The sequence below is a fragment of the Botrytis sinoallii genome (assembly GCF_014898435.1).
Source record: "Botrytis sinoallii strain Bc 23 chromosome Unknown BSIN_008, whole genome shotgun sequence".
Lineage (NCBI taxonomy): Eukaryota > Fungi > Ascomycota > Leotiomycetes > Helotiales > Sclerotiniaceae > Botrytis > Botrytis sinoallii.
In genome coordinates, this window is record NW_024066035.1 from 2203814 (window position 1) to 2222062 (window position 18249).

The following is an 18249-nucleotide window of genomic DNA, read 5'->3' on the forward strand; positions in this document are numbered from 1 at the left end:
GAGTATTGAGGAGTCAAGATTTGAAAGGAAAAAAAGAAAAAAGAAAAAATTCTATGTAATACTAATACTCTACAGATTATGCTTGAACCTAATTTTGGATTTACAGAGACTTGAAAGTTTAATTATTATATTTCAATTAATTGGCCATAACTCGGAATAATTTCTCAAAAGGTAAATATTAGTAGGGTGGCTTGATGTTCCACCGCCATTCCAGACGGCTCTTTCAAAAACTGAAAGTTACTGCTCCAGGCTTTGGACGATTTAGAACCTGAAATCGAGGTCGAATTTGTTCCAGGGAGAATAGTACTTTGGTAACCCCATTTTTGCTATTGATGCTGATTTAGATAACTAAGAATCGTATAAATCTGTCCGGAAATGCAGTTTTAACCACTGATGACGAATGCAAAAAGTTTTGCAACGGTGAAGAAGCACTTGCACTTTGCTGCAAGGTGGGAGTAAGTGCCGTCTTATCTTGTGTGGTTATATGATGACCTGCTGATGTAGTGGAAATAGATTTTTGGAATATCTGTTTGCGAAGAGGTCGCTTGAAACCAGAGAGATCGCTGTGCACAATATGTGGAGCATCTCTCCGTAGAATATAGACGAGAAACCTCATAGGTTGTGAAGATCTTAAAAGTTAACAGTTCATGAATGGTTAGGAGATGGATGAGAGAAATTCTTTCGCTTCGAAGAGTAGCGAAGCTAAATACCTTGTTCAACAATGGTATATTATCAATGTATCAGATCCCTCGATTGCACTTGAATTTTGTGAACCTAGCTACTGATGATATATGAAGCTATATTCGCAGAGTATGTACTTATTCAATATTGAGCAAAGACCTGTCCACGATCGCTGCTGACTTCAGCTTCCCCAAATTCCTCAACTGGAGCCGCGCTTAGCTAAGTATCTACACCCAGAAATCAAGATCCGCCTAATTGCAAGTTGCATCTGAGACAGTAGTGCCCTGAGAGCCTTCCTTCACTTCCAAGTTTACTCATGGTTTGCAAATTCCTCGCTTGTCCCTTCTCTCTTAGCCGCTTCTTCGATCCTCCTTTTTCTTCCTCTACTCTTTGTTTAATTGCTTCTCTCTCCATCATCACTTTCTTTGCCCGATCCAACCCAGCATTGGACGGATCCATCTCTATGTTTCGATGTTCCATGTTTCGAAAAATTGTCCCCGTACCATGCAATTGCGGGTGATTGCGAAAATAACTCTGATGGTTGATCTCGCAAATAGTGTTGTTTTCAACCGCTTTGTGTGTTGCACAGAATATTCGATTGCAGAGCAAACAGTGTTGCAATTCATCTGGATGTGAGAGGATGACCTGCGAGTTGCGTTAGTATGAGCTGAGCGAGGTCAATAGAATACTCACTCGTTGCGCTGAGCTCGGCCTAGACATCATCCTTTCGCAGATGAAGCACATAGGCTGGTCTGACATTCTAAATTTGGTTCTTGTCTTAGAGGTAGATATCGATGATTGATGGGATATACGGTGTATGGCAATGTTGATGTGATTGATGAGAATGTATGAGGTTCAACCGGATTATTTATAGCCCTAAATAAATAAACGAAGCAATAATGAGGTGCCATGATTCATATATCCCACAAGTCAGGAATACCACATATTCAGGTTCAGTTATCCTTCGTTTTGCCTGTTCAAACTGACGATGACTCACGTCGTCAGCGACTCTTTGCAATCCCACGGCAATTTTGAAGTTCAGAATGTAACATTAATCTATCTTCCGACTATCTGGGGAGTGCAAACAACGCCCTGACAACGACTAAGATCTCGGTAAACTCCGGTAACAGACTCTTGAAGTAATACTTGACTATCTGGTGAGACGTGGACGATGTACACAAAGAACTTTCTATCCTGTCATACAGTGTGATAAATGAAAATTCACCAGGGATATCCAAAACTCAATTTCATTGAAATTAGTTGCAACAACAAGCTGTTATGTACCGCCGTTCGCCATTCTCATCACTAAACATCACCAAGACCCTCGTATTCCCTTCTTTAACCTTAAACTGCGATTGAAAATCCCCCACTTAATTCCTTTGCAACCTTCACAACTATATCGCCTTGAGCACTAACCTGCGTATTCGCATTTGTGCTATATTGCTTTCCAGTGCTACTGGTCAAGCCTAAGAACACTACCCTCTCAATACTTACCCCAGCATCATATCCGAAGTGCCCGGATACATCAAAAGTTTTGCCATCCCAGTAGAATTCAATTAATGAATATCCTTGTTGCACAATACTTACTCCATCATCTAGATATAACTCTCCTTTTGCTGTTCCATCATCACCAACTGGAACAATAATCTCAAAGTTTTGCTTCCTAACTTCTGTGGTCGTCATTCCGCTTTCGATACGTTGAGGAACGATGACTCCACCGCGATAATGAAGGGGTATATCTGTGATATTTTGATCGGTAATTTGAATTGTGTTTGCATGGCCAGTCACTTGAGCATGCGTGTAGAAATCATAGTATATATCCTTCGGAAGATACAAATCCACAGTCGTAGAATTACCTTCCATGACTGGACTAACGAGAATTCCCGGCCCATAGAAATACTGTGTTTCCAATCCAAAGGTGGCGGGATCGGATGGGTAAATGTAAAACATAGGATTGATGAGTGGTGTTCCATCAACGGATTGTCGATAAAAAGCTGTGTATATGTAATCTAACAATCGATACCGTATATCGATCGCCTTTTTAGCTGCTTCGGTGACGGCAGGCCAGAGATAGAATTCCTGGCTAATCACTGGGGGATAACTGTTGTGATCACGATAGAATGGGGCAAAAGCACCGAGCATAGCCCAGCGAGCACATAGTTCCTCGTTAGTGTCTTCCGCGAATCCGCATACATCGGCGCCAACCATGGGAATTTGATATATAGATGCAAAAGCTAACATGCCACGGATGGACATACGGTAGTGGAGCCAGTCACTGAAATTGTCTCCAAGCCAATGACCTACTTTGGTACCCGCACCGGCGAATGTGCTGCGTGTAATGATCAAAGGACGATCTTCCGGCCGGCGGTTTGCCATTGCGTCATAGGAAGCGGTGGACATCATGGTCCCGTAAAGATTATGGGTGTCGTACATAGTGAGACCATTCTCGTGGATTACATCTGTATTGATTGTTTGGTTGGAAATTCCTCCTTTAGCGGCGTTCCAGGAAGGGAGATACGCCGCAGCATTATGGATTGCGTACCCGGGGTAAAGTAAATCGCGTCCGGGCAAACCTTGCTGTGCCCCTAATGCTCGTTTTGCGGGATTTACTTGAGTCGGCAAGACAATCTTGGGATCTCTGCTAGTAATTGATCGTCTGCTGCTTGCATCTGTGCAATTGGTTGTACCAGAAGGCTGGAATGCGCAGGGGAACCCAGGTAATGCACGAGGTGGTGTTCTGACTGCAGGTGGATCAGGCGGAAATCCTACTGCTGATGCATATGGATTATCGCATGGGAAGTAACATGGAAAATTTGATGGTTCATTCATATCGATCCATAGTCCATCAACATCAACGCCAGTCGCTGGATCGAAGAATGTAGAAAACTCATTGTTCCACCAGCTCACGACATTTTTGGAAAACCAATCTGGGAATACAGTTACTCCAGGCCATACGACGCCAAGCCAGAAAGATCCATTACCTCGCTTGAGGAAAACATCATCGACAGCTCCACGATCGTAAGCAGGGTTATTTTTATATGCAACTGCGGGATCGACCATGAGAATTTGTTTTTGGTCGTGATTGTGAAGATAGTGATTGATGTCTTGCATCATATCTAATGGAAAGCGCTTAGGATCGAGAGTGAAAGTCTTTCAGAATTAGCTATGTGTGTTTCAGGCATGGTATACTCCTTACCTTTCTTGCATCCATATAATCAATGTCTGTCCACATAACCTCCAGAGGGATTTCTGCCTTCGAATAATTATAGATAACTTCTGCAACTGCAAAAGCATCTTGATAACCATAACGACAATTATGGAACCCAAAACCCCAATAAGGCATCATTGCTGGTAAGCCAACAAGCTCTGAATACTGTTGAGACAGAACAATTGGATCGGGTCCGGCTAGGAAGTAAAAATCTAAAACACCCCCAAGAGTGTTATACTCAAGATACTGATTTTTCCCATTTGTATTGTTGATCATTATATCCATACCATTAGAATTCATTAAAAACACTCCATGAGTACCACCAGTCCTATGTTCAAAATATACCGGGTGGTTTCCGTATAAATTGCTACCTGCAGGAGTTCCATAGGCGTCACGAGACCACAGTGTGCGAACATAATCGGTAGTGTTTAAACGAAACGCATCGGAGTGTTCGCCGAGACCATACAGATTTGGGTTGGCCGGCAATTTCGTTCTCAATCTCAAGTATTGCGGTTCGAATACAAGACTCGCAGCGGAAGTGTCGAACAAGACTTCGCCTGTCTTTGCTCGTGTAATCGAGAATGAGAACGGGGAGCTAACATAATGGAATTTGATATTGGCATCCTTGGGATTGGCCGACGATCCAGTAGGGCGAGGGAAGACCGATTCGGGAACTTGGTACACAACATTGGCTGGATCTTGAATCAGCACATGTATGCGATCATCTAGTAGTAGTTAGCAAGAATAGTAGTATTGATTTGTAGCTTGCCAACCTGTTTCATATACCACTTTTAAGGATAGACTGTTCAGGTCAGTACCGTAAGTGTTGCAAGCAGGGCCGGCCAGAGTCAGATCTGCGGAAAGTGTTGATCCTGTTGTCTTGACATTAGAAGCTTTGTAACCTGGACATTTCGAGAGAGGAAGTGTGGTATTAGGATGGTGGCTTGTATCACGACGTAAGAAGTCAATATTTGCTGCTGAAACAGCCCTTGCTGTAAACAACAGCCAAAAAAGTATGGTTTTGACCATGTTGATTAACTTGACGATATTGATTGATTTTTCCAAATATCTGTCACTTCTTATACTCCGTAGACCTGGACGGGGTATTAAGGGGCAAATTCAAAGTAGGAAATTCACTTGTGGTCGACATGGAAGCTTGCACGTATACGGATGTAACCGTGCATGAGACAGGCTGACAACAAGTTTTGACATGCAAGTGATAATTCCTAGAACGCCATTGTGTATGCAGGTCTTGGGGTGAATCACATCTCGATAATTTTTTGATAGGCGAAGACGACGAAGATCGCTAGAGACGAAAATACTTTAGTATACTTTTCCTCGGCCGCTGGCCGTCAATAGAAGTACTTAGTTTAAATTTACTATTGGAAGAAGCAATGCGCAAAATTGAACGGGCCGATTTACACAATTTACCCCTCATTTTGTCTTCATCCCCGCGAATTCTGCATGAAAGATGACGGGTTGTCTTGGTCCCTCGCTAGTCTCTACCCCACAATAACACTATTTTGCTAATGACAGGGAAGTGAATCCTTTGAGAGATGAGGGGGCACGAGATAATGCCTGGTCAATTCTCACCTGAGTCCATTCTCGGTTGAGTTCCATTCTGAGACCATTTCTCTACTAATCTGCTAACTTCCCCGGATCTTACATGAAGACCATTAAAAACTTTAATTTTCCTCTCAAAAATTTCCGAATCTATGAATTTGTTCTCATGGCCGGATATGTTCGAAATCGGTGCCAAGGTGCATATTCTACTTCCTTGGTGACACTGTTCTGTATGAATCTTAATGCGTTTACATCTATGTTGGACCTCAGAAGCTTCCCATTCGCCTTGAGTTCCGCTGCACTCGCATATAGTTGTGCTATAGTTGTAGCCTCAGTGAATGGCCTATCGTGTTCCTTTTGAGAGCACGAATACTGCCAGGACTAGACCAGTTTATGGTTTCCTTACATCGAGGACTTCAAATTCCATCATCGAGCATGAACATCTTTGCGACAGTGTCTATGGAGTCCCGGGCATTCCGATATTTGATCGGGTAAGTAGAACTTATTTGCCGGCCCGGTTATGAACCGATATATCCGACGCAGCCGGAACATCCGAGTTATGGTCGATGCCCATTATTAATCGTTTAATGTATTCTTGCCATCATTCATTCATTTCACTGATCCAGAAGAAGATACTTCTACTTGATTCGATCTTCTAACATTGTAGAAGAATACTCTACGCTAGTTTTGTTTGTAGCCGTCGGCTTCAACGGCATTATTTCGGTACTCTTTTCCGCATAATCACGGGTGTAGTCAGATAAAATTTTCGCCCCACTAACTCCTGATTGAAGCAATGTTCTTTTGAGATTCGAGATACCATTCACATTTTAGTGGTATAAAAACTAAGATCATCTCGCAGCTATTCAGTTCGGAGGCTAGACTATCTTATCAATTGTGACTATCGTCTCCTGCCACCCACATATTCATGCAAAGCAGACTCACAATCCTGCATAATGGAGTCTCGCATCAATGGAGAATTACCCCGGATGACGATCCAAGGCCTACACGATGCTGAGGAATTATCTTTTGAGGAGAAAAACATCACGAACGAGGAGCTGGAGTCATTCATGACGTTTCCAGATTCTGCTTTTGATATGGATACATTCTTACAGGATAATTTAGATATCAATTCTCAATGGCAAATGGTGGACCCGGTCCTTCCGCCTCAATCCATTGTAGAGCCAGGCAATGGTCCTTCGGCATTTGATACGGCTAACAATAATGTTTCAAGCACTTACTTTTCGGAGACAGCTGCAATGGATTTCTCTTTCAATAGTTGCAATACTCTTGGTGGTCATCTTCCAAATCTCGAGTCTGACGGGTGGCTTACATCATTTCTTGAGTCACCCGAGTCGATACTTTACCCCTCTTCGGAAGATAATTCATTTGCAGAGCCGCAAATACCTTGTGAGCCTGTTCAATCTAAAGTTCAGATTTCTTTTAAGAATAGAGGCTTGAATAGTGGTGCATCTGAAAGAGATTCGCCAATTGATGAGGTTAAAAAGGAGGTGCCCGAATCGGTACCATCAGAGTCTCGGATAGAATCCCCCCATGCTGAGGATCAAGCAACTTCATCCCTCAATGGAACAATTGTGGCAACTCCTCAAAACATGGAAGACTGTTTGATAAATTTTCATAGTGGAGTAAAAGCGCCGAAGAGAAAAAGAAAAGAGTTCAATCGACGGGAAAAGCTGAAAGTTCATTTGGTTAGACAAGCTGGAGCGTGTCAAAGTTGTCGAGCTCGTAAGGTCGAGGTAAGTTGAGTTAATTATCTCTATATTCGTCACCGGAGTAAGGATCTAATATTGCAGTGTACATCTGATGGCGTTTGTGATCGATGCTTCAAGTTGGCTGGTGATCCACTTATGGCTCGACAAATTTGCATCCGACATAAATTGAAAGATGTGTACCTTGGAGTCACAGGTAGCCAGAACCACCCAAAGATACTCTTCTAGATACTGACTCAACATAGATGTTCAAACCAGATTGCTCACGTCTGGGAAAGCGCAAGTATATCAGCTACTTAGTGCGCTTGAAGGTCATATGGCAAAGGTTGAACTTCGTGCCGACTGTTCCATGGAAAATTTTCCATGTCGCTCACTTCCCTGTAAAGTGATGGTTTGTAGATCTGAGGATTTCTGCCGGTGGAGAAGTTTGACAAAAATGAATGGTGTTTACATAACGCACAAGTCGTTGCGAGATAAGACATATCTAGTTGTCCCAGACTCACTGCCTACCGTTGATGAACTGGATTTCTTCGGCAGGGAAATTCTTCTATCTTCTCCTGAGAGTCATTCTGGTAAAATAACCCACATCTTGGATAAATTTCTTTACATCTATTGCAAACAATATTTTGGGTCGCACCTGGTGAGTTTTCTTGTTTTAAGAATATTTGGATTTTGATTGACCAATGACAGGCATGTCTATGTAATGCTGCATTCAGAATCACGAGCTTAAATAGCCTTGTTTTCTATGGAGTGGCGAATATCCATTGCCATCCCCATGGCCAGCTTGATGTAGTCAACACAATCAATGATACTTTCTCTCCAGATACCGTCCGCGAACAAGTCCGCCTCAAAGCCTCCGAGGGTCTCGAGGAAGCTGAAAAGTATTTCTTTTCCGAAATTGAAAATCTCTGCAAGAAGTCTGCAAGCAACAAACAAACGCGCATTATTGCCGGTATATGTTTGTTAAGACTGATGCTTTTCTATCGGGAACGAGTCGTACGAATCGAGTTGAGATCTAATCTTCCAAGATGCAAGACAGATGAAGACCTGAAAAATTGCATTCACCCCGGAAAAACAGATCCTCAAAAACGATCCGAACAATGTGGTTTCATGTACAAGCAATTGGCTGTGGCATTCAGCACTCTTTGCAGAGGCGACAATACACCACTGACCACTGAATGGGAAGCTGAAGCTGCCGGAAGAGTAGCCCCAGATGCTCCCATGCTTGCGAATACTTTCTCGGAACTTAAGATCGCATATACGGAATTTTGTAAGCGGTCCCCACAATCCTGGTTTGAGGCATCACTAACAATGATCTAGGTGAGAAAAAGTTAACTCATAGGGATGATGATGTGTTTAAGACTTTGATTGTCGATCCAGCCGAGAAAGAGAGGGAACGAATAGCGAAGAAACAGTCGAAGCCGCTCAAAGTTCGGAAACAGTCCAAGGGTTGAGAACTCTTGCCGGCTCCTGCATCTACCTTGACCAATCTCATGGAAAAATACCTCCCCCTTTTAATTTTATGGGGATATCCGCGCTAAAATTATCTGGAAGCTCATTCACAATTGCAACCCCCAATTCTGGTACATTCCTAAGTCGTCAATTTTCGCAAAACGTGGTTGAAGTGGTCTAGAATCCAGCTCCACATTACTGTATCCTTGAGAGTCCCTCTTCAAACCTTTTTACTCGTTTTCCTCACCGATAGAAGACAACCAGCATCATGCCGATTAACCAGTTGAAAGCCACAGGCTCGCATATAACGGCGCCGAATCTTTCTCCCCTCGTCAATTGACGACGAAAATGTCCCTGGGCGGTTTCGATTGTCGATGCACGACCAGTACCAGCTGTAATCAATTCATGATTGGTGGCGAACTGTCGACATCATTATTTCCGCCGATAAAGTCATCGCTTTTGTAGCTGGAATCACACTTATTTCTGAAACGGGTATCAAATCAACTGCACAGTCAATTCCACCGAAATAAGTGCATGTTACCTCGTTATCTGGCATTGTTGGGCTAGAGATACTTACAACAATTCTAGATGCAGTTGGCGAGTTCTACTAGTATTGTAGAATAAAACGAAGTGTGGAATTAAGAAACGCAACGGAGGTTAGAAGGTTCTATGGATCGAGTAAATATTGATCGCTTAGGAGTTTACTCAATCATGTGCATGTCAATTTGGTGAAACCGTGCTCAGATCTTCAGTGCAATCAAACTTACCACATCCAAAGCTTCAACTGTGTAATGTGCACCAGTCAATTTCTTTTTGTAATACGCTAATGCTGTAGACTTGTCTTGTGAAGCATTGTAATACTGGGGCGCAGTGAAAAATCTCATGACCCGATCACGATGGCTTTTGGTGAAACATTTTCCGGGGCAAATTATATTATTTCACATCTGGGCTCTCCTAAATCAGAGTCATAGAATCATGAATTGGAAACTAATCTTGTGAAAATTTCTTTTTGATAAACTTGCTGTGTTTGGTCCTCGTATGTGGGTTGAATATATATATATATTGAAAACCAGGACGACATGCAGAATGGACTAAGCTATGCGATGATAAATTTCTCAATATATCTGATTCGTTAAGTTAGGAAATCGGTCATGTAATACCACTGATCATTCTTTCCACGCCCATGACAGAGACGAAAGAAAAGCTAAGCTAAATAAAAAGCTCCAATTGGCTAGATACAGCCCTCCAATCATAACAGGCCAGAGAACCACTCCAAGCTCGGAATTCTTATGGACAAGTTCCAATTAGCTCGGAGAAAAATCCATTCAATCCGCTGTGCGTGGATGCATTTTCACGATGAAATCCTCGTTGTATGACACTCCACCTGCGGAAGTGTATATTCCCTCCTTGAGAACTTCGATATCGAAACGTCGGACGATCTTTAGAGAGTATGTTAGTTCATCTCACTAGTAATATCCTGATCGAACCCTCCTTCAATTTCTCTTCCTTTTTCCACTTAATATCCACCTATTGTCTATTCTTATTTGCCCATTTACCTTATCAAGTACTATTCCAATTCTCCAACTTTGAATGTTCCTAAAAGCAAACGGAATCAAATCACTAACCTCGGAAATCAACTTATATGTTTCCATAAATGCAATCTCTTTTCCCAAGCAACCTCTTGGCCCCACTCCGAAGAGAAACATACCATGTTCTAATTCTACATCTTTACCATCCATCCAGCGCTCTGGCCTAAAGGCATCTGGGTCGGGGCCGCTTTTCCGTGTCAGCGGAAACAGATAGAAGAGAATAGGAAGCAGAGAATGGAGAGAAGGCACCAAAGCGTATGCTTACAACAAAATTGGATCCCTTTGTACGACCATAGCCTGACACGTAATATCCGTCCCCCCTGGCACAAAGAATCCATCGATAACCTTCCCCTCTGGCGGAACAACTCTCGGAAGCCAGTTAGATACGCTGGGATTTAAGCGCATGCCTTCTTTGACAGCACAAATTAGGTATGGAAGATGAGCTCGTACTTCTTCATCCTGGATCGGCGTTGAAAGTAAATTCTTCGCTTCGGCCTCACGTATTTGGGCTAATGCTTTAGAATAGCAACCAGGTGTTGTAGCTAAGAACCGGATTATGGCGCCGAGGGCAGTACCGGTTGTGTCAGCGCCGGCTTGGATGAGAAGGGTCACGTGAGACCGTTTTTGTAGGGGAGTAAGTGGTTCGTCGTTGATTCTTGCGTCAAGACAACTACGAGATTCAGTACAACGCTCCGTAGACGACACTCCGAGATGCAGATACTCACTGTTGTAAAAAGTCCGGTTTCTCTGGATATATGCCTTGAGATATTTCATATTCGCGCTGTGTGATGGCGTGGTCGGCTTCGTGAATTAAATGTCCCATACCACGTTGAACACTGGGCTTGGGTAATGCCCATGAAGCAACTCCCGGAAGGTTGAGAATGTGTTTTCGAAAAAAGGTGAATCTGGCCGAGAAACCAATGAAATCAAGGCCTTCTCTCCAGCTATGAAGTAGCCCTCGTTCATCTCGACTATCTTTCACGAAGCCCCATGGTTGATTAAACGAGAAGACGGTCATTATCTCGGCTGAGAATTGTCTGTCTAGGGTAAGCTAATGTTTTTAATACTTGAGACAAAGAATAACTTACGCTACTTTGTCACAAAGATCAACTGTTTCACCTGCATTTGCCTTTTCAGTCATAACTTAAGTGAAAATGAGGACTTGATCATCCATGCTTTTTTCCCAATCTTTCCGTAATTCTCCGATTGCCCACTAGATATTTCATGTCAGCAATAACATAACGAGCTCCTGAATCAGCCGAGATAAGAGAAAGGTCGTTGATTTATTTTCATGGATAATGGGCATGAAACTTACCGGTCCGGCCCCTAATGCTTTTCTTAAAGGTGTATGGTCTACGGATGAAAGGGAAGTGAATAAATTTGGTGGACCAAAAAGACCAGTACCATAGAAAGTAGACTTTTCGTTAAGACTTCGATCCCAATATATCTCTTTCAATGCGGATGGTCTTGGGAAAAGGAGAATCTCAGGGGCAACACGAATTGGTGCATCCCCTAAACATTATTAGCTGTGATCATTAGCACTTGAAGAGATTGACATACTTCCATACTTCTTGACCAGATCAAATACCCATTGATGCTCCCATCTTTTCAACGAAATAATTGCTAGAGGAAGAGAGAAGCAAGCTGTGTACCACGGCCCACGAAACTTTGCTAGAGGATGAAAGTATAAATTATAAATTATACGATAGGCAATAGAAGTAACTACTGTCAGAACCAGAAAATTCAAGGTTGGGTAAAAATCAAGATTGGAGAGAAGCATTTTGACTGAACGATGGCAGATAACATTGAACATCACATCACATCGAGCAACAGAAGCTGGATATCCATCATACAGATATACCTCAAAGTACCGAGGAGATGATCTTCAACTGGATACGTCACTAAAAGATCCTCCAAAGTGTGTCCCTGTTAAGCAAATGATGCATATTCCCTAGGCATGTATCACCCGGAATAATCGATAAGAGACAATCTGATAGGCTCGCAAGTGGTGATATGGGTGACACCACCGCTTTTGTGTGAACGATTCGACGCGTTGTTTCGACAGTCAACGAGTCAAGTACCGAGGGCGGCATTACAATCTATCGGGGCACTTGCCAAGATTGTATTACTATTATTCATTTTACCCCTCACGAACTTCTGCCAGATTAGCCACCACCAGCACCCTGCGAAATGCAAACTGCGACAGATAATCAGAACCATGTAGATCATGGCTCATTAAGATGATGAAATACGCTGATCATCACGAAGTGCAATCGCTGAGCTTTCATCATCTTGCGAGGGGATGGTGAGCAGCCAAAATGCTAACCAATAACCTCTTGGAGAAGCATGACTGCATATGTTGTTAAAATTGCATGTGCACGAAGCCGATAAATTGGATCACCGACTGAATTGCCGTTCGATGATAGATCACTATTAAGCCAACTAGTTCTTCCATATTTGAAAGGTGACCGGTATAAAATGATACAAATGGTGATACGTTGTCATTCATGTCGTTACCCGCAAAGGAAGGAAGGAAAGAAATTAAAGTTGACGGAGCGGGAAGGTCGTTGTGATCAGATTAAGGTTATGCACGGATCATGTAGATTGAAGGTCACGTGTTAATGTTCTCACCAGAGCAGAGAGGAGAGAAGTTCCTTCCCTTTCAAGGGCAATTCTTAGGTACCTACCTGGTAGGTACCTATCTAGTATCTGCCTAGTGCTACCAAGTGAAGCATACTTGGTAATTGGTACTTGGAGCAAACGGAAGAAAAATCGAATGTTCTCTTCACTTCACCTCCACTGATTTCCATTTCATATCAGAGATGGGGTTTTGATCTTTCTCTCCATCTTCACGCTCATTCATTTCTTATAATTCCTTCAGTCAATCATTAAAACCCTCATTCCTTTCTTTAAATAAAATGCTTCTACGGTATAGGAGTAGTCTCTTCTCTGCCATTGGGGCTCTCTTCATTCTTTGGACGTTGTTAAGAAATCGCGGAAAGATTGTAAGCCATGTGGTTGAACAATACAAAGGTACAGTGACGACGGAAATTGTGAAAGGACCAGGGTTTGAACAAGTACCTACCATTCAAATTATCGATCCTCTGGTAATTGACGTCCCAAAGCCACAAGAGGACCTGTTCCAAGCTCCACCAAAAGCGCCAATTGATCCGCCGACCGTCATCGAACCTGCGATTGTGAGCAGCAGAGTTACCATTCATTTGTCAATACAAAACCACGAGGCCACGATAACAGCGACATCCTCTTCACAAACCTCAACTTCAACTGCCACGTCCATCCTTCAGGATGAGTTCGTGAAAGAGAAGGCGATACTTGGACAGTAAGTTTGTAATAGCTCTCTTCGAATGTCTGTTTGCTGAATATCTTTGTCAGGGAACTAAGTGCGGGCCAAATTTACGGGAACACACTAAATGAAGTTATATCAGCGGGCTCGCATACTGAATCTCACTTGTCTGTCCTCAAAGAGATTGATGTTTGGAAATCGTATAGCAAATCGAAACCACTTGAGTACAACCCATATCCCGACTATAATAGTGAAATTTGGAGGTCAAAAAATAAAGGACTCTATGTGCCATGTGATGGAGCAGATGGACCAGTCAAAAATATCTTGGCGTTCTCAGGACATTCGAAAGTCTTCGAAGAACCGCAGATGGGATCATTCTCGCTATTTGATATTGACAGTAACTTATGCTTCGAGAGAGAAACCAGGCTCGGCTTATACGGATATATGGAAGGCCTCATGAAACCGATTAGTACTAGTCCACTTGCTGGGAAGATTCAGCATAAACGCGATATGCCTACACAAATACAATGGGATGATGTTAACTGGGGATCGCTTCAAACTCAATGTGTTGAAAAGAACAGGAACCGATACCTGATTTCCGAGAATCCTGAACCACTTAACGGAGAAATAGTGATCCCTGCTCAAAATTCATCGTCGGCATGGAATGACTCGAAGACAAAAGAAACCAACACCAAGAAGAGAGTACTTGGCACTATCATTAATCAAAACCAGGATGATGAGAATGAGCCGAAAGATCATTTCGTTAGGGCTCACCTAGCAAAGGCTGCCAAAGCCGCAATTGATGCAAAAGAGCCCTTCAAATCACGTACAGCGATTATGCTTCGATCTTACTCTGGAAAGAAGTGGAACGACAATGACAAGCAAAACGTTCGTTTGCTTATTACAGAGCTAGCTTTGAAATCTGGAGGGGAGTACGAGGTTTTCTTGCTGGTTCATATCAGAAACAGTACCATTGCCATTGAGAGTGACGCAGACTACATTGAAGCTCTTCAAAAAAATGTCCCCAAAGAATTTCATGACATCGCGGTGCTTTGGAATGAAGCTTACGTACAGGGATTCTACCCACTCATTCCGAAAAAGATTACCAATGTACATCAATCTCAATGGCTTCCCGTTCAGATCTTTGCACTTGATTATCCACAATTTGACTTTTATTGGAATTGGGAAATGGACACTCGATATACTGGCAATCATTATGATCTTCTCGAGAGACTCACCAAGTTTGGAATGGACCAACCAAGGAAATACCTGTGGGAACGAAATGAAAGATACTATATTCCATCGATACATGGTTCTTACAATACTGAGTTTCGCAAGTCAGTTGAAATTCTTTCGGGCAAAGATACGATATGGGCTCCACCAAGAATTGCAAATGTCATTCCTACTGGTCCACCGCCGCCTGTTTCAGACCCAGCACTAGACAATTATGAATGGGGCGTTGGCGAAGTGGCAGATTATATATCTGTTGCACCAATGTTCAATCCAAATGGCACTGGATGGGTTGGAAAAAACGATGTCTGGGGATTCGATGGACGAAATGATACTCCTCGTCGTACAACCATCATCACACATTCAATGTGTAGTAAGGAGTTGCTGGATGCTATGCACACTGAAAATCTTAAGGGGAATCATGTCAGCAGCGAAATGACACCCCAGACGGTCGCTCTGCTCCATGGATTGAAAGCAGTATATGCACCACTTCCTATATTCTTTGACAGAGCTTGGAATGGGACGAGTTTAAACAAATGGTTTAACCCTGGACCGAAGGGAGAAAGTGGTATTTCGTCGGATAGTCCATACGGTTGGGGTAAAGAAGAAAGATTTCTGGGGATGACGTGGTATTATAGAGCTATTCCCCCAGGTAGATTGTATAATAATTGGATGGGATGGGAAGATCATGGAATTGGTGGGGTTGAGGTATGTTTCAATCTTGGCTTGGCTCGTGCACAGTAACTAACGTACGTACACAGTGGGAGAAAATACATGGCAGGCCGTGTCTTCCTCCACTCCTGCTTCATCCTGTTAAAAACACAGAGAATACGAAGTCTGATTATGCTACGAAGTATGATTTTCCTTAATGGTTAATGGCTATAGATATGTGTTGCTTTTGGGTTGAAAATTATCCGGGAGTTGGGAGCAAGTGCATACAGACGGGAATTCGCCTGCTATACTTGCTACCAGAGACGGATATATTGGGGAGTTAGACAGTGGGCAAGAGACTGGTACCCGATATACAAAAGATGGAATTATTTGCTTGGCTGAATTTGCTAGATAATAGTATAATGTACGAATTTGCGATCGTTTGAGTACAGGGTCGATTGTTCTTCAAATCGACTTGTTTTCATGATATCCTGGCGAAATCGAATGAATGAATGAATGAACGAATGTGTGAGTGTTGATTCTCAGAGGATATATTTATTTTGTGCCAATATTATAGCGAAGACTACAACATGATCTCGACAGCATAAATCAGCACCTTCGCCTCGATCTAAGTAGAGGGCTGCAAGTCGTAAATTTGACGATTCGAGAATCTAGCGAGGATGATTTAGACAGGTGTCCCAGTTCTACAGTGGCATCGGAATGTAGAGAATTCTTCCGTTTTTGTTCTTGGCAATGCTGAGATGTATATGAGTAGATGTTGGATATTGTTTATGCTGGTATAAAGAGTATAGATAGAGTGTTTGGGTGGAGGTGAGGGTTTTGGGGATGGGTTGGTGAGTGTTTAGTTTTGGGAGGAGGGGGGAATTTAGGGGTTGAGAGTTTATATTTGTTGGGGAGAGAAAAGGTGTGGGTTGGGGGATTGGAGGGTGAGAGGAAGGAAGGAGAGGAGAAAAATAGAAGAGAGTGAATGGGAGAGTGAGAGTGAGAGAAGAATGTGGAGAGAATCAAGAAGGATCAGTGAATGTATAACTGGATATCTGGGAAATAATGGACTATGAATACCACGAAGTACCTATTGATGAACTGCAGTATAGACGTTTGTGATGGGGGGGAATTTTTAGTGAGGATGACCAGTAATTATTTCTGGATTCCGAGTGTAGTTGTTGAAATTCTGGGGTTTCTCTCGAGAGGTCAACGAGGAAGATCTGATCATTCTGGGAGTATTTATTGTCATTCTCGTGAATCTTTGACTACCTACCTATGGTCGTTTATTGATAGCGATCTTAGGATGGAATGAAGTTTTCTTCCAGGGCTTTAGGTTCTTGTGATGATTGGAATCGTGGTTGGTAAGAGTGTATGACAACAAAGGAGAGATGAGTTGAGTTCAATTCACTTGAACTGGGTAGCGGAATTAGACGAGTTGGATAAGTCGATATGATTGATTGAAGATGGGATTATATGATAGGTGTAGTCTTGTGATTTGGGCTTTGTTTGGGATTCTGATGACAGTAAAAATGGATATTTGTTGAGCGAAAATTGAAGTGACTAGGCCAGTCGCCTTACCGAGTCGTTCAACCGATCATCTCCTTTCTGCTTGTGACATACAGTATATATATTGTATGGCTAGGAGAAACTCTGAGTTTCCTTCGACATACTTTCAGGATGGAGAATTCATCTCCTGGCATGGCAGGAAATTTGATTTGTGGGCTTTTCGTTCAGAATGTAGGGGTTTGGAGATTTATGGTTCAGAAAAGTGCGGTCTAAGCAGATTGATGAGCAGGTGCGATGATGTAAAATATGATATGATCGTTATTGTTTCTTTTTTTATTGTCATCTGAGACTTATTGCCGATTTATCATATCAGATGCAGCCTTTCTAGTAGGTACCACGAGAAGACATCTAAATTCTTGGCGTCGAATCTGGTACTTTAATGAGCGACGCGCTTTTCGCGGTGATGAGCTTGAGCAAATATTTGCTTTCCGTGGATTCTCTTGGAAGTCTCTCTCAAAGTTTTATCTTTACTGGATGGATGAGGATGGAAGGATATTGAGAAAAGGGTTTTATATAGTAATGGAGGATTTAAATTTTCAATGTAACGGGAAAAGAGTTTGGGGGAGTGATTTAGGTAACGGGAGGAGGAAGAGCGGGATAGCATGCGGGAGCGATTGGTGAGTAGAGATTAGATCGGGCCAAGTAGTGAATTCTCGCCATGAAAATTAAAGGTTGGATGTCGATGATTGATTAGTGAATAGCTGGAAAGCGATCAAGGATATCTTCCTGTGTATCTGGAATGATGAAGATCTTGAGCTCTACTGAGTTCCAAAGTATCAAACAACGCTTTTCCCGATGACCAAAAAACGTAGGAAGGTCTTGCCATAGGTATGCTACTTTTCTTCCCAGAAGAAAAAAATAATAGTTGGGGAAAGGGTGATTGAATGGTCCCTCCTGAAGCTCATATCACACACTTGGTTTCATCGATTCTTTATATTTGTTGTGAGTTTGAGCATTCCGAATTTACTATCTTCTAACATATTGCTACCGTCAATACTCTTCACTTGCACTATACTTCATTCATTATCGTTTTCATCAGGCTTAGCATTTATTGTGAATTCGAAATCTATCGAAGTTTATACACGTCTTTGAGTAGAGAATCTCAAGAGGATCCGGAAAACAATGATAGGAATCTTCCGTATAGTAGGGCTTCCTTGAATATGGAGTATCGGACGTTGATGAGCGGTAGTCGTACTACATGAAAACTCCCTGATATCTGTTTTTACAAATTGTTGTTGATTCGATGTCTTACAATCGGGGATGGGCGCTTTA

At 42.5% G+C, this 18249-nt stretch overlaps 5 protein-coding genes across 5 annotated transcripts; 2 read left to right on the forward strand and 3 right to left on the reverse strand.

Annotated features, from left to right (window-relative positions):
* Positions 1-921: 921 nt before the first annotated feature.
* Positions 922-1440, reverse strand: EAF02_005623 (uncharacterized protein; the record flags this gene model as incomplete). The annotated part of the gene is made up of 2 exons (XM_038901671.1): positions 922-1326; positions 1375-1440. The coding sequence occupies 2 exons, from the start codon at positions 1438-1440 to the stop codon at positions 922-924; spliced, it is 471 nt and encodes a 156-aa protein (XP_038759011.1).
* Positions 1441-1715: 275 nt separating this feature from the next.
* On the reverse strand, positions 1716-5013 carry EAF02_005624 (uncharacterized protein). Its single transcript, XM_038901672.1, has 3 exons — positions 4663-5013; positions 3878-4614; positions 1716-3831 (listed from the first exon to the last, which is right to left on the reverse strand). Exons 1-3 carry the CDS (start codon positions 4916-4918, stop codon positions 2026-2028), a joined length of 2799 nt encoding a protein of 932 aa, XP_038759012.1. The 5' UTR covers positions 4919-5013; the 3' UTR covers positions 1716-2025.
* Positions 5014-5870: 857 nt separating this feature from the next.
* Positions 5871-9355, forward strand: EAF02_005625 (uncharacterized protein). Its single transcript, XM_038901673.1, has 5 exons — positions 5871-7206; positions 7264-7375; positions 7425-7819; positions 7870-8449; positions 8500-9355. Exons 1-5 carry the CDS (start codon positions 6406-6408, stop codon positions 8631-8633), a joined length of 2022 nt encoding a protein of 673 aa, XP_038759013.1. The 5' UTR covers positions 5871-6405; the 3' UTR covers positions 8634-9355.
* A 601-nt stretch (positions 9356-9956) lies between these two features.
* On the reverse strand, positions 9957-12000 carry EAF02_005626 (uncharacterized protein; the record flags this gene model as incomplete). The annotated part of the gene is made up of 7 exons (XM_038901674.1): positions 9957-10070; positions 10257-10407; positions 10486-10890; positions 10946-11257; positions 11309-11349; positions 11536-11732; positions 11781-12000. 7 exons carry the CDS (start codon positions 11998-12000, stop codon positions 9957-9959), a joined length of 1440 nt encoding a protein of 479 aa, XP_038759014.1.
* Positions 12001-12728: 728 nt separating this feature from the next.
* EAF02_005627 (uncharacterized protein) lies at positions 12729-15850 on the forward strand. Its single transcript, XM_038901675.1, has 3 exons — positions 12729-13560; positions 13614-15462; positions 15516-15850. Exons 1-3 carry the CDS (start codon positions 13139-13141, stop codon positions 15621-15623), a joined length of 2379 nt encoding a protein of 792 aa, XP_038759015.1. The 5' UTR covers positions 12729-13138; the 3' UTR covers positions 15624-15850.
* The last annotated feature ends 2399 nt before the right edge of the window (positions 15851-18249 follow it).

Bases quoted from the DNA above. Each gene is read 5' to 3' on its own strand.
- EAF02_005624 (XM_038901672.1), bottom strand. From the start codon at position 4,918: ATGGTCAAAACCATACTTTTTTGGCTGTTGTTTACAGCAAGGGCTGTT. The intron at 4,615-4,662 runs GTTGGCAAGCTA...AACTACTACTAG, and splicing joins AAAAGTGGTATATGAAACAG to ATGATCGCATACATGTGCTG. The intron at 3,832-3,877 runs GTAAGGAGTATA...TAATTCTGAAAG, and splicing joins ATTATATGGATGCAAGAAAG to ACTTTCACTCTCGATCCTAA.
- EAF02_005625 (XM_038901673.1), top strand. From the start codon at position 6,406: ATGGAGTCTCGCATCAATGGAGAATTACCCCGGATGACGATCCAAGGC. The intron at 7,207-7,263 runs GTAAGTTGAGTT...CTAATATTGCAG, and splicing joins GTCGAGCTCGTAAGGTCGAG to TGTACATCTGATGGCGTTTG. The intron at 8,450-8,499 runs GTAAGCGGTCCC...ACAATGATCTAG, and splicing joins GATCGCATATACGGAATTTT to GTGAGAAAAAGTTAACTCAT.
- EAF02_005627 (XM_038901675.1), top strand. From the start codon at position 13,139: ATGCTTCTACGGTATAGGAGTAGTCTCTTCTCTGCCATTGGGGCTCTC. The intron at 13,561-13,613 runs GTAAGTTTGTAA...TATCTTTGTCAG, and splicing joins GAGAAGGCGATACTTGGACA to GGAACTAAGTGCGGGCCAAA. The intron at 15,463-15,515 runs GTATGTTTCAAT...GTACGTACACAG, and splicing joins ATGGAATTGGTGGGGTTGAG to TGGGAGAAAATACATGGCAG.